General features: G+C 43.1%; 1 protein-coding gene across 5 annotated transcripts in view; it reads right to left on the reverse strand.

The window, feature by feature from the left end:
- Positions 1 to 20,627, reverse strand: part of PCSK5 (proprotein convertase subtilisin/kexin type 5) — a 507,422-nt gene that overhangs the window by 22,533 nt on the left and 464,262 nt on the right. For all 5 annotated transcript variants that reach the window (XM_060409352.1, XM_042243336.2, XM_042243335.2 and 2 more), the window contains 7 exons: positions 18,564 to 18,647; positions 16,502 to 16,697; positions 10,932 to 11,149; positions 9,295 to 9,531; positions 6,657 to 6,887; positions 3,971 to 4,148; positions 1,614 to 1,831 (listed from right to left, as the gene is read on the reverse strand). In XM_060409352.1, the coding sequence (XP_060265335.1) occupies positions 1,614 to 1,831; positions 3,971 to 4,148; positions 6,657 to 6,887; positions 9,295 to 9,531; positions 10,932 to 11,149; positions 16,502 to 16,697; positions 18,564 to 18,647 (1,362 nt within the window). The remainder of the gene's footprint in view (positions 1 to 1,613; positions 1,832 to 3,970; positions 4,149 to 6,656; positions 6,888 to 9,294; positions 9,532 to 10,931; positions 11,150 to 16,501; positions 16,698 to 18,563; positions 18,648 to 20,627) is intronic.

Raw genomic sequence — 20,627 nt, forward strand, 5'->3', positions numbered from 1 at the left:
TTTTGATTTGCAAAAAGAGATTAGAATTTATTTGTTTTCTATTCATTCATCCATTTGGTAAACACTTAATGAAAACTTACTATGTATGATACTCTAGACTAGAAATAGGGGCTATAAAATGAATGTGGTCCAGTCCTTGCTTTGAGGGTCTTACAATGAGTGAGAGAGACAGACATGTTTAATTGAAATGTAATGTAAAAACAGCTGTGACTGTAAAATTAGGGAGAAGAAAGATTTCTGGGAAGACTAAGTAAAGCTTCACAGAGAAGACTGCATTCAACCTGGGTCTTTAACTTGAGAGTTAATAGTGTTGTTCTCCAGGAGGAAGAAATGCACAGATAAAAGTCATGGAGGAATAAAAGTGATGATCTATTTGGTGGCTGCTGAGTGGTTCTGGGTGGTTCCAGGTTCAAGGTATATGGAAGGAGAGTTGAGACCATAAACTAAGAGGACTGACTGAGGAAAGAATTCAGTTACTTTTTAAAGATAGAAAACATTTATTTAAAGTATCAGGAAAAAGAGTGAGTGCATAGATTGGAGAGATGGCTATACCATGTTCATAAGCGTGATGACTCCAGATTGTAAAGATGGATTTCAGGGCAATGCATTAATATCCAAGGGATTCTTTAAATGATATGTGACTGATTATAAAATTTATATAGAAAAAGAGCAAGTTAATAGCCAAGATGATTGGAATGTATCCTACCAGCCATCAATATTAATCTAATATATTTTAAGAATAAAAACATCATAGGAGGTATTTATTTCTTAAATGTTGAGAGGAATTCACCATAATATTCTATGTCAGACTATGGAGAAAAATGAGCAAAGTTGAATTTTAGAAAGATTGCTCTGGCATTACTTATTGTGCAGGATGACCTGGGTATGGAGTAGCAAGACCAGAGTTGGGGTGGTATGCCGACTATTTCAGAAGATCATCTAAGATGCTAAGAATAAAGAATCAGGATAGTAGGAATTGAGAAAGAAATCTGAGCAGAGAAATGTTTAGTGGGGAGAATAAATAGCCCTTGAAGTTTACCATTATTGGAGGGTATGTGAGTGTACAGGAGGCAAATGAAAGATAACTTCAAGATATCAGACCTGGGCAATTGGTTGGACAGTGGATCCATTAACAGAAGGAGTGAATATCAGAGGAAACCCAGATTGTATTTACTCTGGGACATGTTGATTCTAAGAATCTCTGAGACAGACAAGTAGGTCTCTGGAGAAGAAGATGGAGCTTGGAACAATTTTAGGCCAACATAGTTGTTGAAATAACGAAATTAATTCTGCCTGGCAGATTCCAAGTTAGTCAGGCAGAGAAGGAAGGCAGTAGGTGGAAAACACTTGCTGTAGGGGATGATGTCTGTATCTGGGCCTTGAAGGATGGGAGGATCTGATGAGGCAGCAGTGTGGTGCAGGAGCAGTTAGGGGTAGAGGACTGATGCGCAGAAGCTGAAAGAGAGCACTGGGTGCTGATCTTAGAGAGGATGGGCTGTGAGGTTGGCAAGCAAGAGGAAACTCCAAAGGTGATGAAAGGAGAGAAGGACGAAGCAGAAAGAAAAACTTTGCATTTTTCCATTCACGTGCAAAATGATTAGATGGGCCCTCACCTTTGCATTTATCACAGGTCGGGTGGCATCTCTCACAGGTCTGGGTACTTTGCTCCACGTAGTGATGCTCTGGACAGGTGCGATGACACTGTCCTTTGGAGCGGAGCAGAAAGAAGAATGGATCGCAGGACAGGCAGTCTGTGGGCTGCGGGCCCTGGCAGGCCTTGCAGCTCCTGCTGCACCTCTTGCACTGTCCTGTGGAGTTTTCTGCATAATATCTGAACCAAGGAGAGAAGCAAAGGATCAGTACTAAGCTTGCTCAGAGGTTGGGTGTGGTGGGAAAAATCATGGTTACAAACTGAGTGCTTTTAGAATCTACTTATTAGATTCATTACCAATTATACTAATACATCTATTGAATCTCAGTTTCTTATTCATAAATTGGACATTACAATCCCTCTCTGCTATTTGTGGGGATTAAGTTAGATGACACACCTGGAAGGACCTAGCACAGATCACACCAAGTTGTTGTTCAGTTGCTCAGTCAAGTCTGACTCTTTGAGATCTCAAGGACTGTAATCAGCCAGGCTCCTCTATCCATGGAATTCTCCAGGCAAGAATACTGGAGTGGATTGCCATTCCCTTCTCCAGGGAATCTTCCTAATCCAGGGATTGAACCTGGGTCTCTTGCATTGCAGGCAGATTCTTTAGTGTCTGAGTCATCAGGGATGCCCCCCTTCCTTTTTTTTTGCATGAGGTGACTATGAAATCACTTGAACCTCATAGCCTGGAAGAGGATCTCGTGTATAATTACAAACAGTAACTGGGCCTTAAAAACGTTCTGAGATTAAACACCAAAATAATGATATGCGTGGGGTCAGGGTACAGAAGAGTATACACCTGCCTTCTCAAGGGGATTTAACATACAAAGTTTATGCATGTGGATCAGCGATTTTATGAAAGGAACTATTTCAATAAAATAGCCACTTATATCTAATTAATACCCTATTTATTCCCCATTTAAGGGATTTATGGCAACTTGTACCTCACTTCCAAAAGGGAACTTCACTTACTATGGAGTAGTTGTTTTCTTAATTGCATGTTCTGCAATCTTTTCAGATTTGTGTGTGTGTGTGTGTGTGTGTGTGTGTGTCTGCATAAGAGTATCTCATGATTTGATTTGAGGAAGATGGAGATTCTTTATATGGCATCCAGATTTTTCAAGCACTTACTAAGATAAAGATGAAGGTCTGAGCCAGGCCATCCCATTCCCTGTCTAGTCTGGCAGGAACCTTTCTTTATTGATTTATGTGACTGGTGTGTTTTGAGAGCTGCTAATGTGTGTGGCTCTGTGCTGAATGTTGTAGAAACTTGTGTGTAAAGTAAGATGTGTTTTTCTTCCAGGAGCTTATAATTTTCTGGGAAAGAGATATATAAGAAGAATAGGCTCTTACAAAGTCTTTGTATTACTCACCTTAACTCTTTATTAAGCATGTGTTGAATGAATGAGGTGAATCAAAACGCAAGACAATGATACAAGCAGTAATTGCTGCCGAACTGAAGATAAGAGATGTGCGCATTTGGTCAAGAGCATCTGGGGAAAGTCCAAGATTATAGCCCTGCAATTTGGGTCTGGAAACTCTCAATGCTTTAGGTTACTGGCTGGGGAGGAAGAGTTAACACTAGACCTGTAATCAGTCTTTATTTTTTCTGGGGATGCCTGGTGGCAGAAGAGATGACCCAGTCAAATCCTCTTCCAAATGTGCTAGTAACCAGACCTTCTGATAAACACACTCACAGTGTTTCCTAGCAGAATAAGCATAGGATGGAGAGCTCTTATCTGTGAGATGCTTTTAAAAGGACACATCTGTGTATCTAGGTTGCTTATGGAAGCGAAACCTGCAATTTGTGGATTAATGGGGGCATGGCAGGTTGGAGAATTAGTGGAGTAAAAGTGGAGATATTTAATGGAAATTGTGCCCTTTATAAAAATCAATGCTCCATGTCCATTGCTTAGACCTCGTGTATTAAATATGATCAGAACAGATCCAGAGGAGAAAGAACCTACCTTCATGGTCATGGACTTCTCTAAGAGAAGAATCACCTCTGCCTTGTAATTTTTGTGTCCTTCCGATTGGTGATGTTTGGCACATGGGTCTGACTTGACAGTCTGACACTGTGTGTTATTTCATTGGGTCCCTCTGCCTTTCCTGTTTCCTCTTCCATTACTGTGAACTGGCTGAAATCCTCTAGAGAGCAATTACATTTGGGTTGGACTCTCATCTTTGTTTCTTACTGGCAGTAAGACTTCAGTCTGGCTATCTAAGTGTTCCAAGAGTTAGCTTCCTCATACGCAGAATGGGTTTGCCAACAGTGAGATCTGGAGTGGTTATGGGCTAGTGTGTTGAGCACCTTACCCTTCTCTGCACTGGGTCAGGCACTCCTGTCCCAGCTGGAACCAGCCTGGCTGGCAGGAGAGGCATTGCATGCTGTGTCGTCCTTCACATGTCCTACAAGAGCTGTGGCAGGGGGCACACCGGTGGCTGTCCTCATCAGCGTAGTAGCCTTCGGGGCAGTCCTGCACGCAGGTTGTGTCTGCCAAGGGAGGAAAGAGTCTGACTTGATGTCAAGCATGACATGGGTCTTCCAAAGCTCTATATGCTCCCCACTGTTTACCGGGATTGGGGGCAATGAGAGGGGATGCAGGAGGAATGAGACAGTGACGCTGTGGGCTGATGGATATCTAAGGAGCTAAGATGAATGTCCAAGAATCAACCATAGGTCATTAGGAGTTGAGGAAAAACAGAAGTCACAGTGGATGGATTGTGGTGGGCAGGACAGAATTCTGTCATCAGAATGTGCAGGAGGAAGTTATGGGTCTCCCAGGATGGGGAGAACATTTGGGGCAGGGGCACTGGGACGGCAGGAATCAGGGCTCCATTGAAGAAAACAGAGTGCAGGGCCAGTGCGATGACAAGTTCTTACAGTTTCAACTATTTTTAGCCTAAACTATGAGATTTTACCCTCAGCTTTGCTGTGCTATCCAGACAGTGTGACTCTTGAAATACAAGTGAATTAAAATGAAATTTTAAACTTTGTTTCCTCAGTGGTAGGAGGACAGACATACAACATTACCATTGAGACACAAAGTTCTCTGGGCAGTGAGACTCTCTTTTTGCCCGTGTATTTAAAGAATTAGATTCTAACCATGAATCCTCTGCTCAGCAAGAGGAGTAGGAGGTTTGTTGTTCAGCCCCACATAACCCCAGTCCTTCCTCCACCCATCCCGGTGGAGTCTTGATTCTTGCCTTTTCACCTTCCTTGACAGTATTTAGAGGGTGGAAGGCAAGGGTGGATTCATGATAAAGTTAAAACATGAGATTTTCTGGCTTCACAGTTTAACATGCAGTCTTAGAGGCACCTTCTTCCCTGACTTCTGCTTAACCTTATAGAACAGAAGCCAGGCTCTCCTGCCTTATTAATATGAGCCACTGGTCACAAACCTCTAGACCAGAAGCCGGTTTGTCTCTGTGACTTCAATCAGCATTTGCACAGGCACTGGTGGGAACAACAACCAAAAACCCCTAAATGATATTAGCGTTGCTGTTAATGCTGTCGATCCACCCAAACTCTGTCCTGGAGACTCTGAGCTGCTTAGGGACAGCAGTCATTTCATTCATCTCTGCTTTTCCAGCACCCAGCACAATGCCAGTTTTGGTTCAGTGGCTATTCTGTTAAAGATGAATGTTCACAGTGGTTTATTGTCTAGCTAATGTTATCTAGTTAACTAGGGGGGAGGCCTGAATCCCCCTAAGTTGAAGCACCTGTGTATTAGGTTCCTCTTACCACAAATGTGTAGGCTTAGAATAGTGCAAATTTATTATTCTGGAAGTCAGAAGTCTAACGTGGGTCTAGGGGATTGTGTTCCTTTTAGAGACTCTGAGGGAAGATCTGTTTCTTTGCTTTTTCTAGCTTCTAAAGGTCATCTGCCTGCCTTGGCTTATAGCCTTCTCCTCCAGTTTCTTCTCAATGTTCCAATGGTCTGACGTCACATAGACTTCAACTACTGACTGTGATTTGTCCTGCCTCCCTCTTATAAGGACCCTAGTGATAATACAGAATAGTCCTATTGAATTAATCACATCTGCAAATATTTTTTGCCATGTAAAGTAACATATTCATGGGGTCTGAGGATTAGGTTGTGTACATTTTTAGGCCGGTGGCTCAAGAGGTTAAAGCGTCTGCCTGGAATGCAGGAGACCCGGGTTTGATCCCTGGGTCGGGAAGATCCCTTGGAGAAGGAAATGGCAACCCACTCCAGTACTCTTGCCTGGAGAATCCCATGGAGGGAACAGCCTTGTAGGCTACTAGTCCATGGGGTCGCAAAGAATCGGACACGACTGAGCGACTTCACTTTCACTTTATTCAGACTACCACAACCTCCAGAGGAGTTATCTAGTGTATAAGTAGCCTCACCCTGATGGGGTGGCGGTAAGGGGCAGGGTGGGAGAATATGAGAAGACCAGGTCTTTGACATCGTGCATCCAGCTTTGGCAGGGACCACAAATACTGAAATCTCGGTTCTAGTCTAATTTATATCTCTAGTTAGAAGATCACTTTGTAGTGATACGATGTCTTCTGTCTGTATGAAGTCACCTGAGGTGGTCTCTAGTAACACTCTAGATTGGGGATAATTAGAAAAGAAGCTTTGGGCATTGGGATGAGACAGGGGATCTGGAATGGTCTCAAGAAGCAGCAACTGCTGGGAAGAAGGTTTACTGAGATATGTGAAAGCAGAGCTAAGACCGATGGATAAGGAAGACTGAAGTCCTCAATGTTTTCTATAGCGAGGTGAGTGAGTGAGAGGAAGCATATGTAAGGCCAGCAGGGGTCAGTTGGTACAGGGCACGTGTGCAGAGCTCTTTGTACTATTCTCCCTCTTGCATCTTTTCTGTAGGCTTCAAAATTTCCAAATACAGTGTGAAAAATTGGAAAAAAAACAAAAAAAAAAGACACCAATTCCTGCAGGGCACCAGGCATTGTACAAGGTAGTCTCCCAGATGGAGGGGAAGACAAGCTCTCCTCAGAGGAGAAGTTACTCACTGAGCAGGAGGCTGTCCCGCAGGCAGGTCTGACACTGGTACTCTGAGGGCCCCGTGCAGTGGAAGCACCTGGCGTGACAGGCCTTGCATGCCTGTGCCTCCGTGTCCCAGTACTCCATGGTGGTGCATTCAGTGTGAGGCACACAGGTCCCGTGGTTGCTCACCCTCAGGCCTTCCTGACACGTCGTGCAGGCCCCCGAGGACGAGCAGGTGTGGCAGGACTTGTGACAGTCTGCAGGTGGGGTGGGGACAGCACACAAGGGAGAGAGAGCCAGGTCACCCCTTGAGGGAATCAGTTCCTTGAAAAGTGTGCTCACCGTCCTTGCTCAGAGATTTCTAGGGTTCTGTGTCAAGGGTGTGGGGCCAGGAGTTGGGCTCTAGGGTGGGGCATTCTTGTTGCAAGACGAGAAAAAAAAAATGTCTGGTTCACTTTCTCTGTAATCCCCAGGCAGTCTCTTCCTGCAGCAGCCACCTCAGAAATGTTAGTAAGAGCTGCCATAATTACCCAAACTGCAGCATGATAATAACCAGCAGTTCTGTGGCAGCAAAGTCACACCCTAGTCTGCGGGCTTCTCGCCACTGTAACTCCTCCTCTGTGGTCCTCTGCTGACCTCCTAGTAGTTTGAGCTTATTTCTAACATAACAATTACCAGTGTGTATTGTAAATACCTCTTGATTAAAAAAAACCATAAACCTCTTCTATAGTCATTTTGAAAAGCAGAGTGCCCATTAGAGGGCCTGGAATATAACAGGTTAATTTCCAATAGCTGAGCTGGCCTGAGTTCAGTCATCTGTATTTTTTAAAGCTCCTCTGGTGGTTCTAATGGGCAACCAGGGATGAGAACCAGAGGGCTTTCTCAGTAAGAAAATTAAATCAGGAAGATTTAGAACGTGTACTCGAAACTTGTAAAGTTATCTATATGGCAGATTACTTTTATTATTGAACACCAGAGAAAGGCCCAGGTGATCCTCGGTTCCTACCCTAGTGCAGGCAGGTGGCCTCCAGCAGAGTCTTTAACCTTCTTGTAGAAACTGACCCATAGGTTTGCAGCCTCCTCATGTGCTCGCTCCCGGCCCCTTTCCATCAGTTTTTAGAGATAAAAATGATATACAGCATTGTGTAAGTTTAAGGTGTACAATGTGATGATTTGATATATGCATATATTGCAGAATAGTGACCATGATAAGGTTGGCTACACAGATACAGCCGCTCATCTTCATAAAGGGGGGAACATTGTCACTAAATACGGCTTTATGTAAAACACACCAGAAAGGTATATCCAGATCGTAAGGTTAGATCAGAAAGGCTGTAGGAACGTACTACATCTTCACATTTGACCAAACACATTTCCTGAATATGTTCTAGGATGTGGATGGCCAAGAGGTTCTCCTGCCACGTAAGTTCATCCTCGAGCTCTCACTGTGGTTAGGGGGCCTGCCCCTTGATTACCAACTCGTGTTTGCTTAATGGCAACATAAGGAGCTAAGCTGATTTCCCTGGTGGCTCAGATGATAAAGAATCTGCCTGCAATGCAGAAGACCTGGATTCGATCCTTGGGTTGAGAAGGTCTCCTGGAGAAGGAAATGGCAACAGTATTCTTGCCTGAAGAATTCCATGGACAGAGGAGTGTGCTGGGATCAATGGGGTCACAAAGAGTTGGACTGGGCTGAGCGACTAACACTTTCACTTCTTTCAAGGAACTAAATTGCCACTAATTGCCTCATTGCAATGAATCCTGTGATTGTAGTTAACAATAGTATATTGTATACTTGAAAGTTGCTAAGAGTAGAGCTTAAGTGTTCTTATTGGTAAAAAAAAACAAAACCCCAAAAAACAAAACTATGGCTGTACTAGCTGGTCAACCTTATTGTGGTCACCATTTATCAATATATACATATATCAAATCATCACATCATACACCTTAAACTTATACAAGGCTATATATGTCAATTATATCTCAATAAAACTGGGGGGAAAAGGAAAGTCCTTTCAATCAGAATGCTTCTCTTACTTGCTTGAGAATTCCTCTAGTGGTGGACAGTATATTTAATTAATTTTTCTATTTCCTGGCAACTAATAGGAAGCAAAGAATTCATGCCTAGTTAAAACATAAGGAGGCATAATTAATAACAGATCCTTTCTTGCACCTATAGGGGTTGAAATGCCAAACGGGAGGTGGAATAGAGGACCCCAGGCAGTAGAGGCTGCCTGCAGGTGATGATGAGGGGGAGTGGGCTTTAGGGAGACAAAAATCATGGAGAAAACCCTCTGTGGCACGGCTTTCTTTGCACTGCTATGAACCTCTAATGAATTAACATTTTAAGAAAAAATTTCTATAATTTGGATGACTTTCAAAGGCTCATCATCTCTGTTGTAAATCTTCACCTGAGAATCCCTTTTGATCAGCTACCATTGTGAGGAGGGATCAACATGATTCAGTGCTAATAAGTTACATCATGAAGCTAAGGAAAGATTCATTTTAAAAATAAATAATAAACTAGAGCAGGTATAGAGTTGAGACCACAGCTCTGGGGCTGGAACTGTACAAACCTCAGACCTGCTTTCTCTCAGCAGAAACCCATCATCCTCGTGGGTTCCCTGGGACGTGGTGCTCAGCGACACAGCCCAAAATCTTTACCTTTGCAGACTTTAGTCTCTTTTTCAAAGTAAGTTCCTTCTGGACACTCATCTAAACACTGCCCATCGTAGAGAACCAAGGACGCCTCGGCACAGAGGTCACAGTCATCCGCCGAGGGGCCACTGCACTCCAGACAGTCTTCATGGCAGGGAACACAGTGGCGCCTGTCTGCGTAGAAGTGGCTGGGACAGGACTGGTGGCACGCATCCTTGTGCAGGAAGAACTCAGGCATGCACTCTGGGAGAGGGGGAAGCAGCAGAAAGGAATTCATTTGTTCTGCAGTGGGCTAGTCCATCCCCTGCCACTTTGACCCATTTGACTCCAGGGTACATTTGCCTCACCCGCATCCTCCCAGGGGCTTCCCAGGTGATGCAAGTGGCAAAGAATTTGCCTGCCAACGCAGGAGACACAGGAGATACATGGATTAAATATCCGGGTCAGAAAGATTTCCTGGGGAAGGAAATGGTAAACTGCTCCAGTAACCTTGCCTGGAGAATCCCATATACAGAGGAGCCTGGTGGGCTACAGTCCATGGGGTCTCAAAAATCAGATATGACTGAACGCACGCACGCACGCACGCACGCACACACGCGCACACACGCACGTGCATGCACGCACACGCACGAACGCGCACACACACACATACCCCCCCACCTACCTACCTCACCCACCCAACCTTCTGCCAGGGCATGTCATCCTTGTCTCACAAGCCCTGCCTTGGGAAAGGAGACCACTTATGGTGGCCCAGTTAGATGGTCCTGGGTGCAAATCCTAAAGTGATCTGCCGCTTCAATTGCAGAAAATCACAGGGAAGAGTCAGGGCTGAGGTGCTGGATGTATTGTCCTGAAAGCCCAGAAAGCATTAACAGATCTATTGAACACTTCTGGTTCTATTTAATACAGAAAGCAGTTTCAGAATTAGTGGAATAGTTAATTTTCCATTCACTGATAGGGTAAACTAATGAAATATACATGGTTCAGTTCAGTTCAGTTCAGTAATCCATATGAAGAATGCATTGTTAGTTTCTTTGTGCCTAGTCTCTTATTCGTGGGGGAATTCCAGAAAGCACTTAGGTAACACCAAATCCTTTGGATTGGGCAGATTGAACATTTAAATGAATCTATCTTATTCTGCAGAGGAAATTAGACAGCCTTTCTCAGGAGATAATCTCAGAGAAAGTTCCTAGCCAGAGGGCTACTCTCCGAGTCTTACAGTTGCCTGATCCTTACTTTTGTATCTTTTTTAACAGTTGAAATTCTCCAGCCACCTCCGTGTTTTGTTAATATTAGTCTCTCCCATGAGATTTTGTGATCAGAGCAGCAGAAACTTTGGGTTCTTATCTGTATCTCTAGCACTTGGGACAGTGCTTGTCACACCCTAACTGCCCAGGACATATGTGTGGGAGAAATCTTGTTAAAAAATGGGCTCTTGTCTGTCTTATGAAAAATGGGCTATTGTCTGTCTTAATTTGCAGAATCCATCATGGAAAGGCTTTATGTCACCCTCAGTTTTCTCAGTGACCCCCATAGAGGTCAGTTTCAGTAAAGGCGTGGAGATGGTTTCCCCCAGATCTTGTTGGACTTCCCACTCTCAGGTAGTGGGCCCCTGCCCTCTCCCCCGTGAGGCTCCCAGGTACCTTTGCATGTTTCCTCATGGATGCAGTCCTGACACTTCTCTGGGCAGCGCTTGCACACCCCTTCCATGGCCACGTGCCTCTCGGGGCAGGTTTCCCGGCACACCCCCTGGTCTAGGACAAGGCCTCCTTTGCAGGACTGACAGTTGGTGGCATTTCCTACACAAGTTCTGCAGGGAGAGCTGCAGTGCTCACAAGTATCGTCATCTGCGTAGAAGCCCCTGCGGGAAGAAGAGGGAGCCACTAGAGAAGCTTTCCAACTAGGGAGTTGATTCACACCTGGCAGTCAAGAATTAGGGCTGAAAATGCAAGGACTATGGCTGTTGTCAACTAAAATGAATTCATCAGATTTCCTGGGGAAGGTGCTAAAAAAAAAAAAAAAAAAGAGGTTTAAAAAAAATTAAATGAAAGGGGTAGGGATTATCCTTGTGAATTTAGGGTGTTTGGAAACAACTTTTTAATTTGTATATAGTTTAGTCATCTTCTGATTTTCTATTTTATCTCCTAATTTTTGTTCTTTTTTTTGATGTTAGAGTAGAAAATGCTTTTTATCCCATTTAATATGGTTTTCATTTAAAAACAGTTTAAAATGTAACAGTTAAAATATTTTTAAAAGGCTCTAAAGGTTTAATGACATATACAGTGTTTGCATATGAAAAGGTTGTGAATGCCCTTGGAGTAAACACCTAGAACACGGGGACCACCTCTGACCCCACAGGGTACTTGTAGTCAGCAACTGGACCCTGTGGAATGGGGATACCCCTCTTGCCTTAGAGTCATTATAGCCACTACCCTTTCAGTTGAGGCCACTGAAAAAATTGTTGTGGAATCCCATTTAGCCATTTTTGTTCCTCGTGCAGTAGAGATTCTCCTGAATTCTCATCACATTCAACATTTCTCAGCCAGACGGTTTCTATGAAGTCTTTTTGTTAACTGCTCCTCACCTAATTCTTTTATGTTTGAATAACCATAACCCGACTACTCTTCTCCCTTCTGTCGCCGATGAAGTAGCTCACCGCTGCTTAGTGCTGAGGACCGCCTTCTGATTCCTCATACTGATCTACAGGAGACTCCACTGGGCAACACTGACTTCTCCTGCTTTACTGATGGTCTCATTTAACAAGGTGACAATAGTAAATAGTGTACTGGGTATGTTATTACCACTCCTTTTGATGTTGTTGAGGCAGCATCTTTAGCTATGGCTACTTTAACTGAACAGGCTGAATCATATGCTCTTTTACAGGTTTGTACTTTAGCCAAGGACAAAACTGCCACTATTTAAATTGCTTTTAGAGTATCTCATGGTTTTGGAATGTTGGGGAAGCAATGGAAATAAAACTTAAAATGCCCCCTATGTGTAATAATTAGTGAATATACTTTTTGCCCATCACTTTAGCTATTATGGTTTTGGGGCTTCTCACTTGACTCTCTGGAAGCTAAGGGAAACCATCTTGTTGATATTTCTGCAAGGAATGCTGCTCTTAAAGGGACCAGTGGCAGTTAAATGATATTTTATAATATCTTTTCCCAAATGATTTAGAAAAACTGGCTAGAAAGGTCCAACAGCTGGCCTCAGAAAAAGAAAAACAAGTTTGGAAATTCAACAGTTGTTAGTTGGATAAAAAGAGAAAGCTCTCGTTTGGACTGTATAACAAGCCAGTCCTACTGGAGATTCTGAAATTCCCACTCCCCACCGCTGGTTACATGCAGTAAGCCTTCAGTCTGTGATGAAATGGTAGGCTTCATGAATCAGTATTAATGGGGAAACATTAACAAAAAATATTTACCTTACTTGTCCTGCTTATCCAAACTACAACCCAGGGAAGCCTCTTCCTACTGTTCCCTGACATTTTATACTGCCCAGACCACTTGAGGTCTGGCAAATGGATTACGTAAAACTTCCTCTGGCTAATGGATGTAAATAAGCTTTAGCCATAGTCTGTATGTTTTCACATTGGATTGAAGCCTTCCCTTGCAGGCAGGCTACTGCCTTTTCTGTGACTAAAATAAATCCCTTTAGAAAAGATTATCCTTACCTGGAACTTATTGTGATTGAGGAACCTATTTTATTGGCCATGTACTTAGGTCTACACTGTATGGCCAGTTTTACAACTTCACTTGCTTAACTACCCTCAATCCTCTGGTTTAATCTAATGCACTAATGACATTATTAAGACTCAGATGGCAAAATTTGTAGAGGCCCTCTCAATACCTTAGGGCTTCCCTGATGGCTCAGATGGTAAAGAATCTGCTTGCAATGTGGGAGACCCAGATTCGATCCCTGAGCCAGGAAGATTCCATGGAGAAGGGAATGGCTACCCACTTCAGTATTCTTGCCTGGAAAATCCCACCGACAGAGGAGACTGGCAGGCTACAGTCCATGGGGTTTCAAAGAGATAGACGTGACTGAGCAACTGACATTTTCCAAATACCTTGGTCAAAAGCATTGCCACTGGTACTTCTGAATCTCATATCCACCCCTTTTGAAACTCATAAACTCTCACCACTTGAGATAGTCATAGGATGCCCATTGCACTTGGCTCCTACTTCTGACCCTCAACTGATAAAAGGAGAGAAACTCCAGTGTTTGAAGGGTCTAATTGCTTCTATTAAAAAGAACAATGCTTTACTAGAGCAATCTTTTCATGGTGTGGCCATGGAATACATCCAAACAGGCAATTTTGCACAAAGAGAAACAAAGCTGCCAAGCCAAGCCGGGTATTATATGTCCCTCAGACTTTATCTCCCCTGTTTTTTTGGTAAACATAAAGATTGGGGAATCCCATGGTAATCAGACCACCCTACTCAAGATAGGAAAACATACACTTGTGATTCCATAGTCTTCAGGATTTTCAGGTCAGTTTAGTAGCTTCCCTGTTGCTCAAAAAAAAAGGAAAAAGTCTGCCATGTATCCATGTGTGTGCATTTGGAGGAAAAAAATCTTTTCTTCCTGCTGGGTTTTCTTACTCTGACCCTTTCACTAGTAAGCCTCTTTTCAAATACCCAACCGGGGAGGCAACTTGAAAATATTATGCTGAATAAAATAAGTCTGTTACAAAAAGTCACAATCTGTGTTATTTATATAAAATGTTCAATAGGCAAATCTCTAGAGACAAGGTAAATTAGTGGTTGCTTAGGGCTGTGGGAAATTAGGAATAACTGCTGAAAGGGTACAGAGTTTCTTTTGGGGGTGATGGAAAGATTTTTAAATCAATTGTGGTGATAGTTGCACAAGTCTCTCAATACACTAAAAATCATTGAATTTTATACTTTGTGTGGGTAAATGGTGTGGCATGTGAGTTATATCTCAACAAAGTTGTTATAAAGAAAAAACCCTGGTTGAATGAGAAGGTGACATTGTGTAGTGGTTAAGCACATGGATTATGTTAGAGAGATTTGGTTTGAAATCCTGACTGTGCCATGTATTAGCCCCGTGACTTTGGGCAGGCCACCTTTTTTTTCATCTGTGAAGTGAGGGAAATAATGGTATAGTGTCCCTCCATATCTGTAGGAGATTGGTCCAGGACCTGACTTGAGTGCCAAAATACATGGACACTGAAGTCCCATCACTTCAGTTCAGTTCAGTCACTCAGTCGTGTCTGACTCTTTGCAACCCCATGAATCGCAGCACGCCAGGTCTCCCTGTCCATCACCAACTCCTGGAGTTCACTCAGACTCCTGTCCATCGAGTTGGTGATGCCATCCAGCCACCTCATCCTCTGTCGTCCCCTTCTCCTCCTGCCCCCAATCCCTCCCAGCATCAGAGTCTTTTCCAATGAGTCAACTCTTCGCATGAGGTGGCCAAGGTACTGGAGTTTCAGCTTTAGCATCATTCCTTCCAAAGAACACCCAGGGCTGATCTCCTTCAGAATGGACTGGTTGGATCTCCTTACAGTCCAAGGGACTCTCAAGAGTCTGTCTGACACTGTTTCCACTGTTTCCCCATCTGTTTCCCATGAAGTAATGGGACCAGATGCCATGATCTTAGTTTTCTGAATGTTGAGCTTTAAGCCGGCTTTCTCACTCTCCTCTTTCACTTTCACTGTTAGCCCTTTATATCTGTGGTTCTGCATCTGTGGGTTCAGCCAACTGTGGATTGTGTAGTACTGTATTTATTGGAAAAAATAAAGGGGATGGTACGTTTGAAATTCTTAGCACAATGCCTAGATATTGCAAGATCTCAGTAAGCATCTGTTTTTAAATGATTTCTTTTCCCTTGGAATCTCTTAGCTCTTTGTGTATCAAGGACCTGAGAAGTATGACATTAATTGATGTAAATCTTCCTTACTGGATTATAAGCTGTTGCAAACTCAGACTCCCTTCACTTGAGGTTAGCTTAGCTTCTAGTATCAATTCTTAACACCCAAAAGGTATCTGTAGAATTGAATTGGATATGTTTGGCTTCTACAGTAGATTGGATGCTTCTTGAGGGTCAGTTCCTTGACTGATATTTGTATGCTATAGGATCAATCTCAGTAATGGATATAAACAGGTCAGAAAATAGGAGTTGTTTTTATCATGAAATTCTTTTAAGCAGCAGGCAGATAAAATTTCTAGTTCCTTTAGATGTTGGCTGCTTTCTCAAACCCATTTCTTGCCTCCTCCTCTCCACTCTTCCTGCCTGTCAGTGTTGTGATTTTTGTGGGGTTTCAGGGGCGAATCTCATTCAGCCTACGTCAGTCCTTATATTTCCATTCTCCTTGCCAGGGATCAGCTTAGGAAGGTGTTAGTGATGCATTCTGGCTGATGAGATGTGAAGGGAAGTCTGAGGAAGTTTTGTTTCCTCTTAAAAAGGGATAAACAAGAAGAAAGGCAGCGTGGGATGATGATGTTGGGGATGGGCAGGCGATATGAACTCTGGGGAGGACAAGCTATGGAAGATACTAGAGCACAATGGAAAGATTGTGGGTTTCTAATGAAGCATTGGCCACCAAAATAATAAATGCTATACTTCCAAACTTTGCATTGTACGCATAAATAAACCCCATATTTTGTGTCAGGCCCTTTGACAGTTTTGTTTCTTGTTACTGAAATTTTCCTGATAAACTTTTCCACTTGCTATCCCCACTTCCCACTTAGGTAAATCCTGGAGCCAGGACCATTGATAGGAGGAGTAAAGGAATTGTAAGCCAGGGGACTGAGGAAGCCATAAGGAATCAATAAATAACTAAGCAGGCATTACTCTCTATTTATTATCTGTGATTCATACCTCTCTTTCAACATGTAGAAGAGATTCGTGCATTCCACAGCTTATCACAACCTCACTTTTGTCATGGGGGGGAAAAAAAACCCTGACAACTATTTGATCATAAATACGAGGTAAAATAAAAAACATATTTTTATGAGAGCAAAAATATATACATCTTGTGGTCACAAGGGAGAAGCACGCATCTGGCCTTAAGTAAGCTTTGGCTGCTGTGGCTGAGAGTGATGTCAGCCAGTTAGGCAGGGAGGAGGACATAGGTGCTGTAACTAGGGAAGAAAAGAGGTCTTTGGTGAATAGGGAGGAATTGCCCCCAGTGTTGCAGGAGAAGGAACACAGAGTAGCAAGCGAAAGGAAGAGGAAAACTTACTCAGGGCATCTGGTGAAGCACCTGCCTTGGTGGAGGAAGAGGGGGTGGTCTGGCCGTGTTTGGCACTTTTGGCAAAGATTGACTTTGGAGCAAGAGGCACAGTCCTCTGTGCAGTTCTCGCAGCTGCCGCTCCTCACCGAGGGCCACATGCCTTGGGGACAGGATGGAACGCAGGTCTGAGCCAGCAGATAGGTGCCTGGAGTCCCAGGGAAGAAGACAGGTCAGATGATCATCAGGTGTCTCCTCTAACAGTACATGCACCCAAGCAGAGAATTGACACTCCCAACAGCTTTTTTAACTGCTCAGGAGATGCAGGTTTGATCCCTGGGTTGGGAAGATCCCCTAGAGAAGGAAATGACAACCCACTCCAGTATCTTGCCTGGAAAATCTCATGAACAGAAGAACTTGGCGGGCTATAGTCTATGGGGTCATATACAATTTAGCAACTAAACAGCAACAACAAAGACCCAAATATCCAGAACACTTATTTCAGGATTACCAAGACATCTTTTAGTGATGCAGATGGTGATTGCAGACATGAAATTAAAAGATGCTTACTCCTTGGAAGGCATGTTATGACCAACCTAGATAGTATATTGAAAAGCAGAGATATTACTTTGCCAACAAAGGTCTGTCTAGTCAAGGCTATGGTTTTTCCTGTGGTCATGTATGGATGTGAGAGTTGGACTGTGAAGAAGGCTGAGCGCCGAAGACTTGATGCTTTTGAACTGTGGTGTTGGAGAAGACTCTTGAGAGTCCCTTGGACTGCAAGGAGATCCAACAAGTCCATCCTAAAGGAAATCAGTCCTGGGTGTTCTTTGGAAGGACTGATGCTGAAGCTGATACTCCAATCCTTTGGCCACCTGATGTGAAGAGTTGACTCATTGGAAAAGACCCTGATGCTGGGAGGGATTGGGGGCTGGAGGAGAAGGGGATGACAGAGGATGAGATGGCTGGATGGCATCACCAACTCGATGGACATGAGTTTGGTTGAAGTCTGGGAGTTGGTGATGGATGGGGAGGCCTGGCGTGCTGCGATTCATGGGGTCGCAAAGAGTCAGACACAACTGAACGACTGAACTGAACTGAAGTCTTCCAAGATGAGTTAAAACTCTAGAAAGGAAATTGACAACAGAAGACTTTTGGCTTGTTTCTCTGACTTTCCTATTGGTATTGCTGTGGGTTACCATGGGGCTTCCCTTTGCCCAAGTGGTCTGTCTATTAAGACCTTTGTCTTCCTGGTGTGAGGCAATTATGTATACACAGTTCAATGGAGTCTGCTCTGCATCTCAAACCATATCTGTTGGAACACTGACGCAGTAGCAACCCTTCCACCCAACTCCACCTTTAATGGACAATCCATCTATTGAGTTTTAATTGACAAAAATCAGATGCATCATCATTAAAACAACCCAGAAATCACCCTGAACTCCAAAATTCCAAGAAAGTTGTCAGTTTTGTTGTTGTTGTTGACTTTTATATATTGTAGAAGTAGAATTGGTAGCAGATTTCACATTCTAACATAATGATCGCTTTAATGGGAGTAGAACATTCTTAGTTTCTAGTGTGCCATGTTGATAAACTATCACCTGAATTCAGGAAAGTTATTTCTGACTTGATTTTATAGATGATGAAGCCATTAATTTGTTGAGCTGTTGTTGTGCTTTTTTCCCCTCACCTAAATTCAGTGCCAAAAATGAAGAAAAATACCAGGTAGACACTTTGTCCCCTTGTAGATTCTCTACCTTAGTTCTTTTGTTTCAGCTAATGCACTTTAAAAGAACAATGGAACCTTTAGAAATGTCGGGCAGCCAGAGACCCTAGCAAACTCTGTGGCCAAATTGATCACTAACTTAATCGTGCTTTGGATAAGAACCATTTCTTTTCTTTTTTGTTCTGGTCCCTTGAAAACTAGTTTCTATTATAGGGCAGTGTTTGGGTCCCTGTGTTCCTCCAGAGTTCCTACTGTGACAGCAACATGTGATGGGACCATATCACGAGACGCTGACAAATAACTGAATTGGCTTGGCCGCTGCTTCCTCCTGCAGCATGCCGCACTCACCTTTCGGACACGAAGTGCACAGGGTTGCCGATCCGTGGCAGGTTTTACAAGAAGAATGGCATGACTGGTGTCTTCTCAAAAGGTCTGTATAAGGAAAGAAACAAGAAGTCTGCCTCTTTTGAACAGGTGCATAGCATTGTTGGGAAAATCTCATGAGTAATCTCATTTCCCTTTTCACCCTAAATAGACCCTTCAACTTGATAGTAGTTAAATGTTGGCACCACCCATTGCCGACCAAGTGAACTTCATTTATTTTATTTTCCTTACTCCTTCACTGACAATTGATGTCCAGACTTTCTCTGCAAATTTCCAGTGACAGGATAGCCATAAATATAGGGGGATAGTTGAACTAACAGATGTTACTTATTTTATATTTTGTAAACGTGTGGTTGTGTGTATGGTTGTGTGTATGTGTGCTGGAGTTTTTGTGTCAAAGGTAATCACTTATTTCTCCGAGATTCTTAGATGATCACTTTTCTTTAGGATGATAACTGAGAATTCGTTGTGCCCCGTCTTTTTTTGTTCTTTAGGACCAGATTTCATAAATTGGTCAGTGTTTGGGGTCTCTCTGTTCTTCATAGTAGCCACTGTGGGATGCAGCCTAAATTGATCTTTTAAATTTGTCCAAAATCATCATTGAACATCAGTAGCCATTGGAGAGCTTGCTGGCTGGTCAGTGACAGGAAGGTCATCCCAGGTTAACAGCCATTAATCTGAGAAACATGTGAGCTGCTTCTCCTTTCTTCCCCCACAACCATTCGCTGGGCAGGTTTTGTCAGGAAGGCAGCAGCAACTCAACGGGATAGTTGTGTAACAAAGAAAACAGCCTCAGTGACGTCACTCACTCAGTACACATAGGGATCTTGACTGAATTCCAGTAATCGCTCAGGAATCAGCATGACTCATACAGGGGAAATTTAGAAAAAGAAGTTCTAGCTCAGAAAATGTCACACAAATGGCCCTGAAGTTCAGTCAGGGTTATTGTTGGCATCTTACCACTCCCCTCCCTTCCTTCCTCCCCCTTTTCCTTCTTTCCTCCCTGTCTTCCTCTCTCCCTTCCTTCCTCTCTCGCCTGCCACTTCCTTCCTTCTCTTCCTGAGAGTCTGGCAGAGTCCAGTCACACCTGCCTTCAGATCCCAGGTGTGCTTTTTCTGGGTAGGGTAACCATGGATACAGTAATTAAACTCTTCCAGTCTTACAGTACTTTCCACATCTCTAAAATGAGAGCAAGTGATTCTTCCTTTACAGGACTCTTGTGAAACCTGAGTAAGATAACGTGTAAAGTATGCACACAGTGGCTCAGTAAATGGTGGTTGCTTCTGCTTCATTTCTTCGTTTGTTATCATTCCACCCCGTTTCTCAGGCTTCTGTTTTATTTCCCGTTCACTTTCCTCTGTTCCATTCTTGGAATGGTACCAGGAGCCGGTACTTGGTTCCTCTGATGGCACTCCCAGTCAATACACTGCTGAGCCTTGCTGCAGAGAAAGCTTGATAGCTAAGTAGGCAGTAGATAGCCAGAGATAGAGGTCTGTGGACATAAACGATTGTCCATGCTGCCATGCTGCGTGGCAATTTCTTTCCAACTGTGAGAGAAAATTTTGTACTGGTTTTCTAGTAGACCGATTAACTAACGTACTCTGCTGGGGAGTTCTGTTAAGAGTTCAGCTAGCCAGTGCAGAGCAATGCTAGTCCCTGGATTTTCACAAAAGCGATGATGATGGATGTGTTAACTAACCTTATTGTAATCATTTTGCAGTATACACATGCATCAAGTCATCATTTTATACGTGATAAACCTATATAATGTTATATGTCAGTTACATCTCAGTTAAGCTGGGAGAAAAAGATGCTTACTTGATGAGAGCAGTTACTCAAGGAATAATAACTAAATATTAATCTGATATTGAGCACCTTGAAGATCTTTATACACCCAGGCCATGCGCTGATTTTGTTTTGATTTTATCATTTGTGTGCTAAAATGTTATATTTTAAAAGTTAGTTGTTTTAATTTTCTCACATTTAAAAAATATAATGTATATATTTACACATAGTATACATACGCTT

This window comes from Ovis aries, chromosome 2, assembly GCF_016772045.2.
Source record: "Ovis aries strain OAR_USU_Benz2616 breed Rambouillet chromosome 2, ARS-UI_Ramb_v3.0, whole genome shotgun sequence".
Taxonomy (NCBI): domain Eukaryota; kingdom Metazoa; phylum Chordata; class Mammalia; order Artiodactyla; family Bovidae; genus Ovis; species Ovis aries.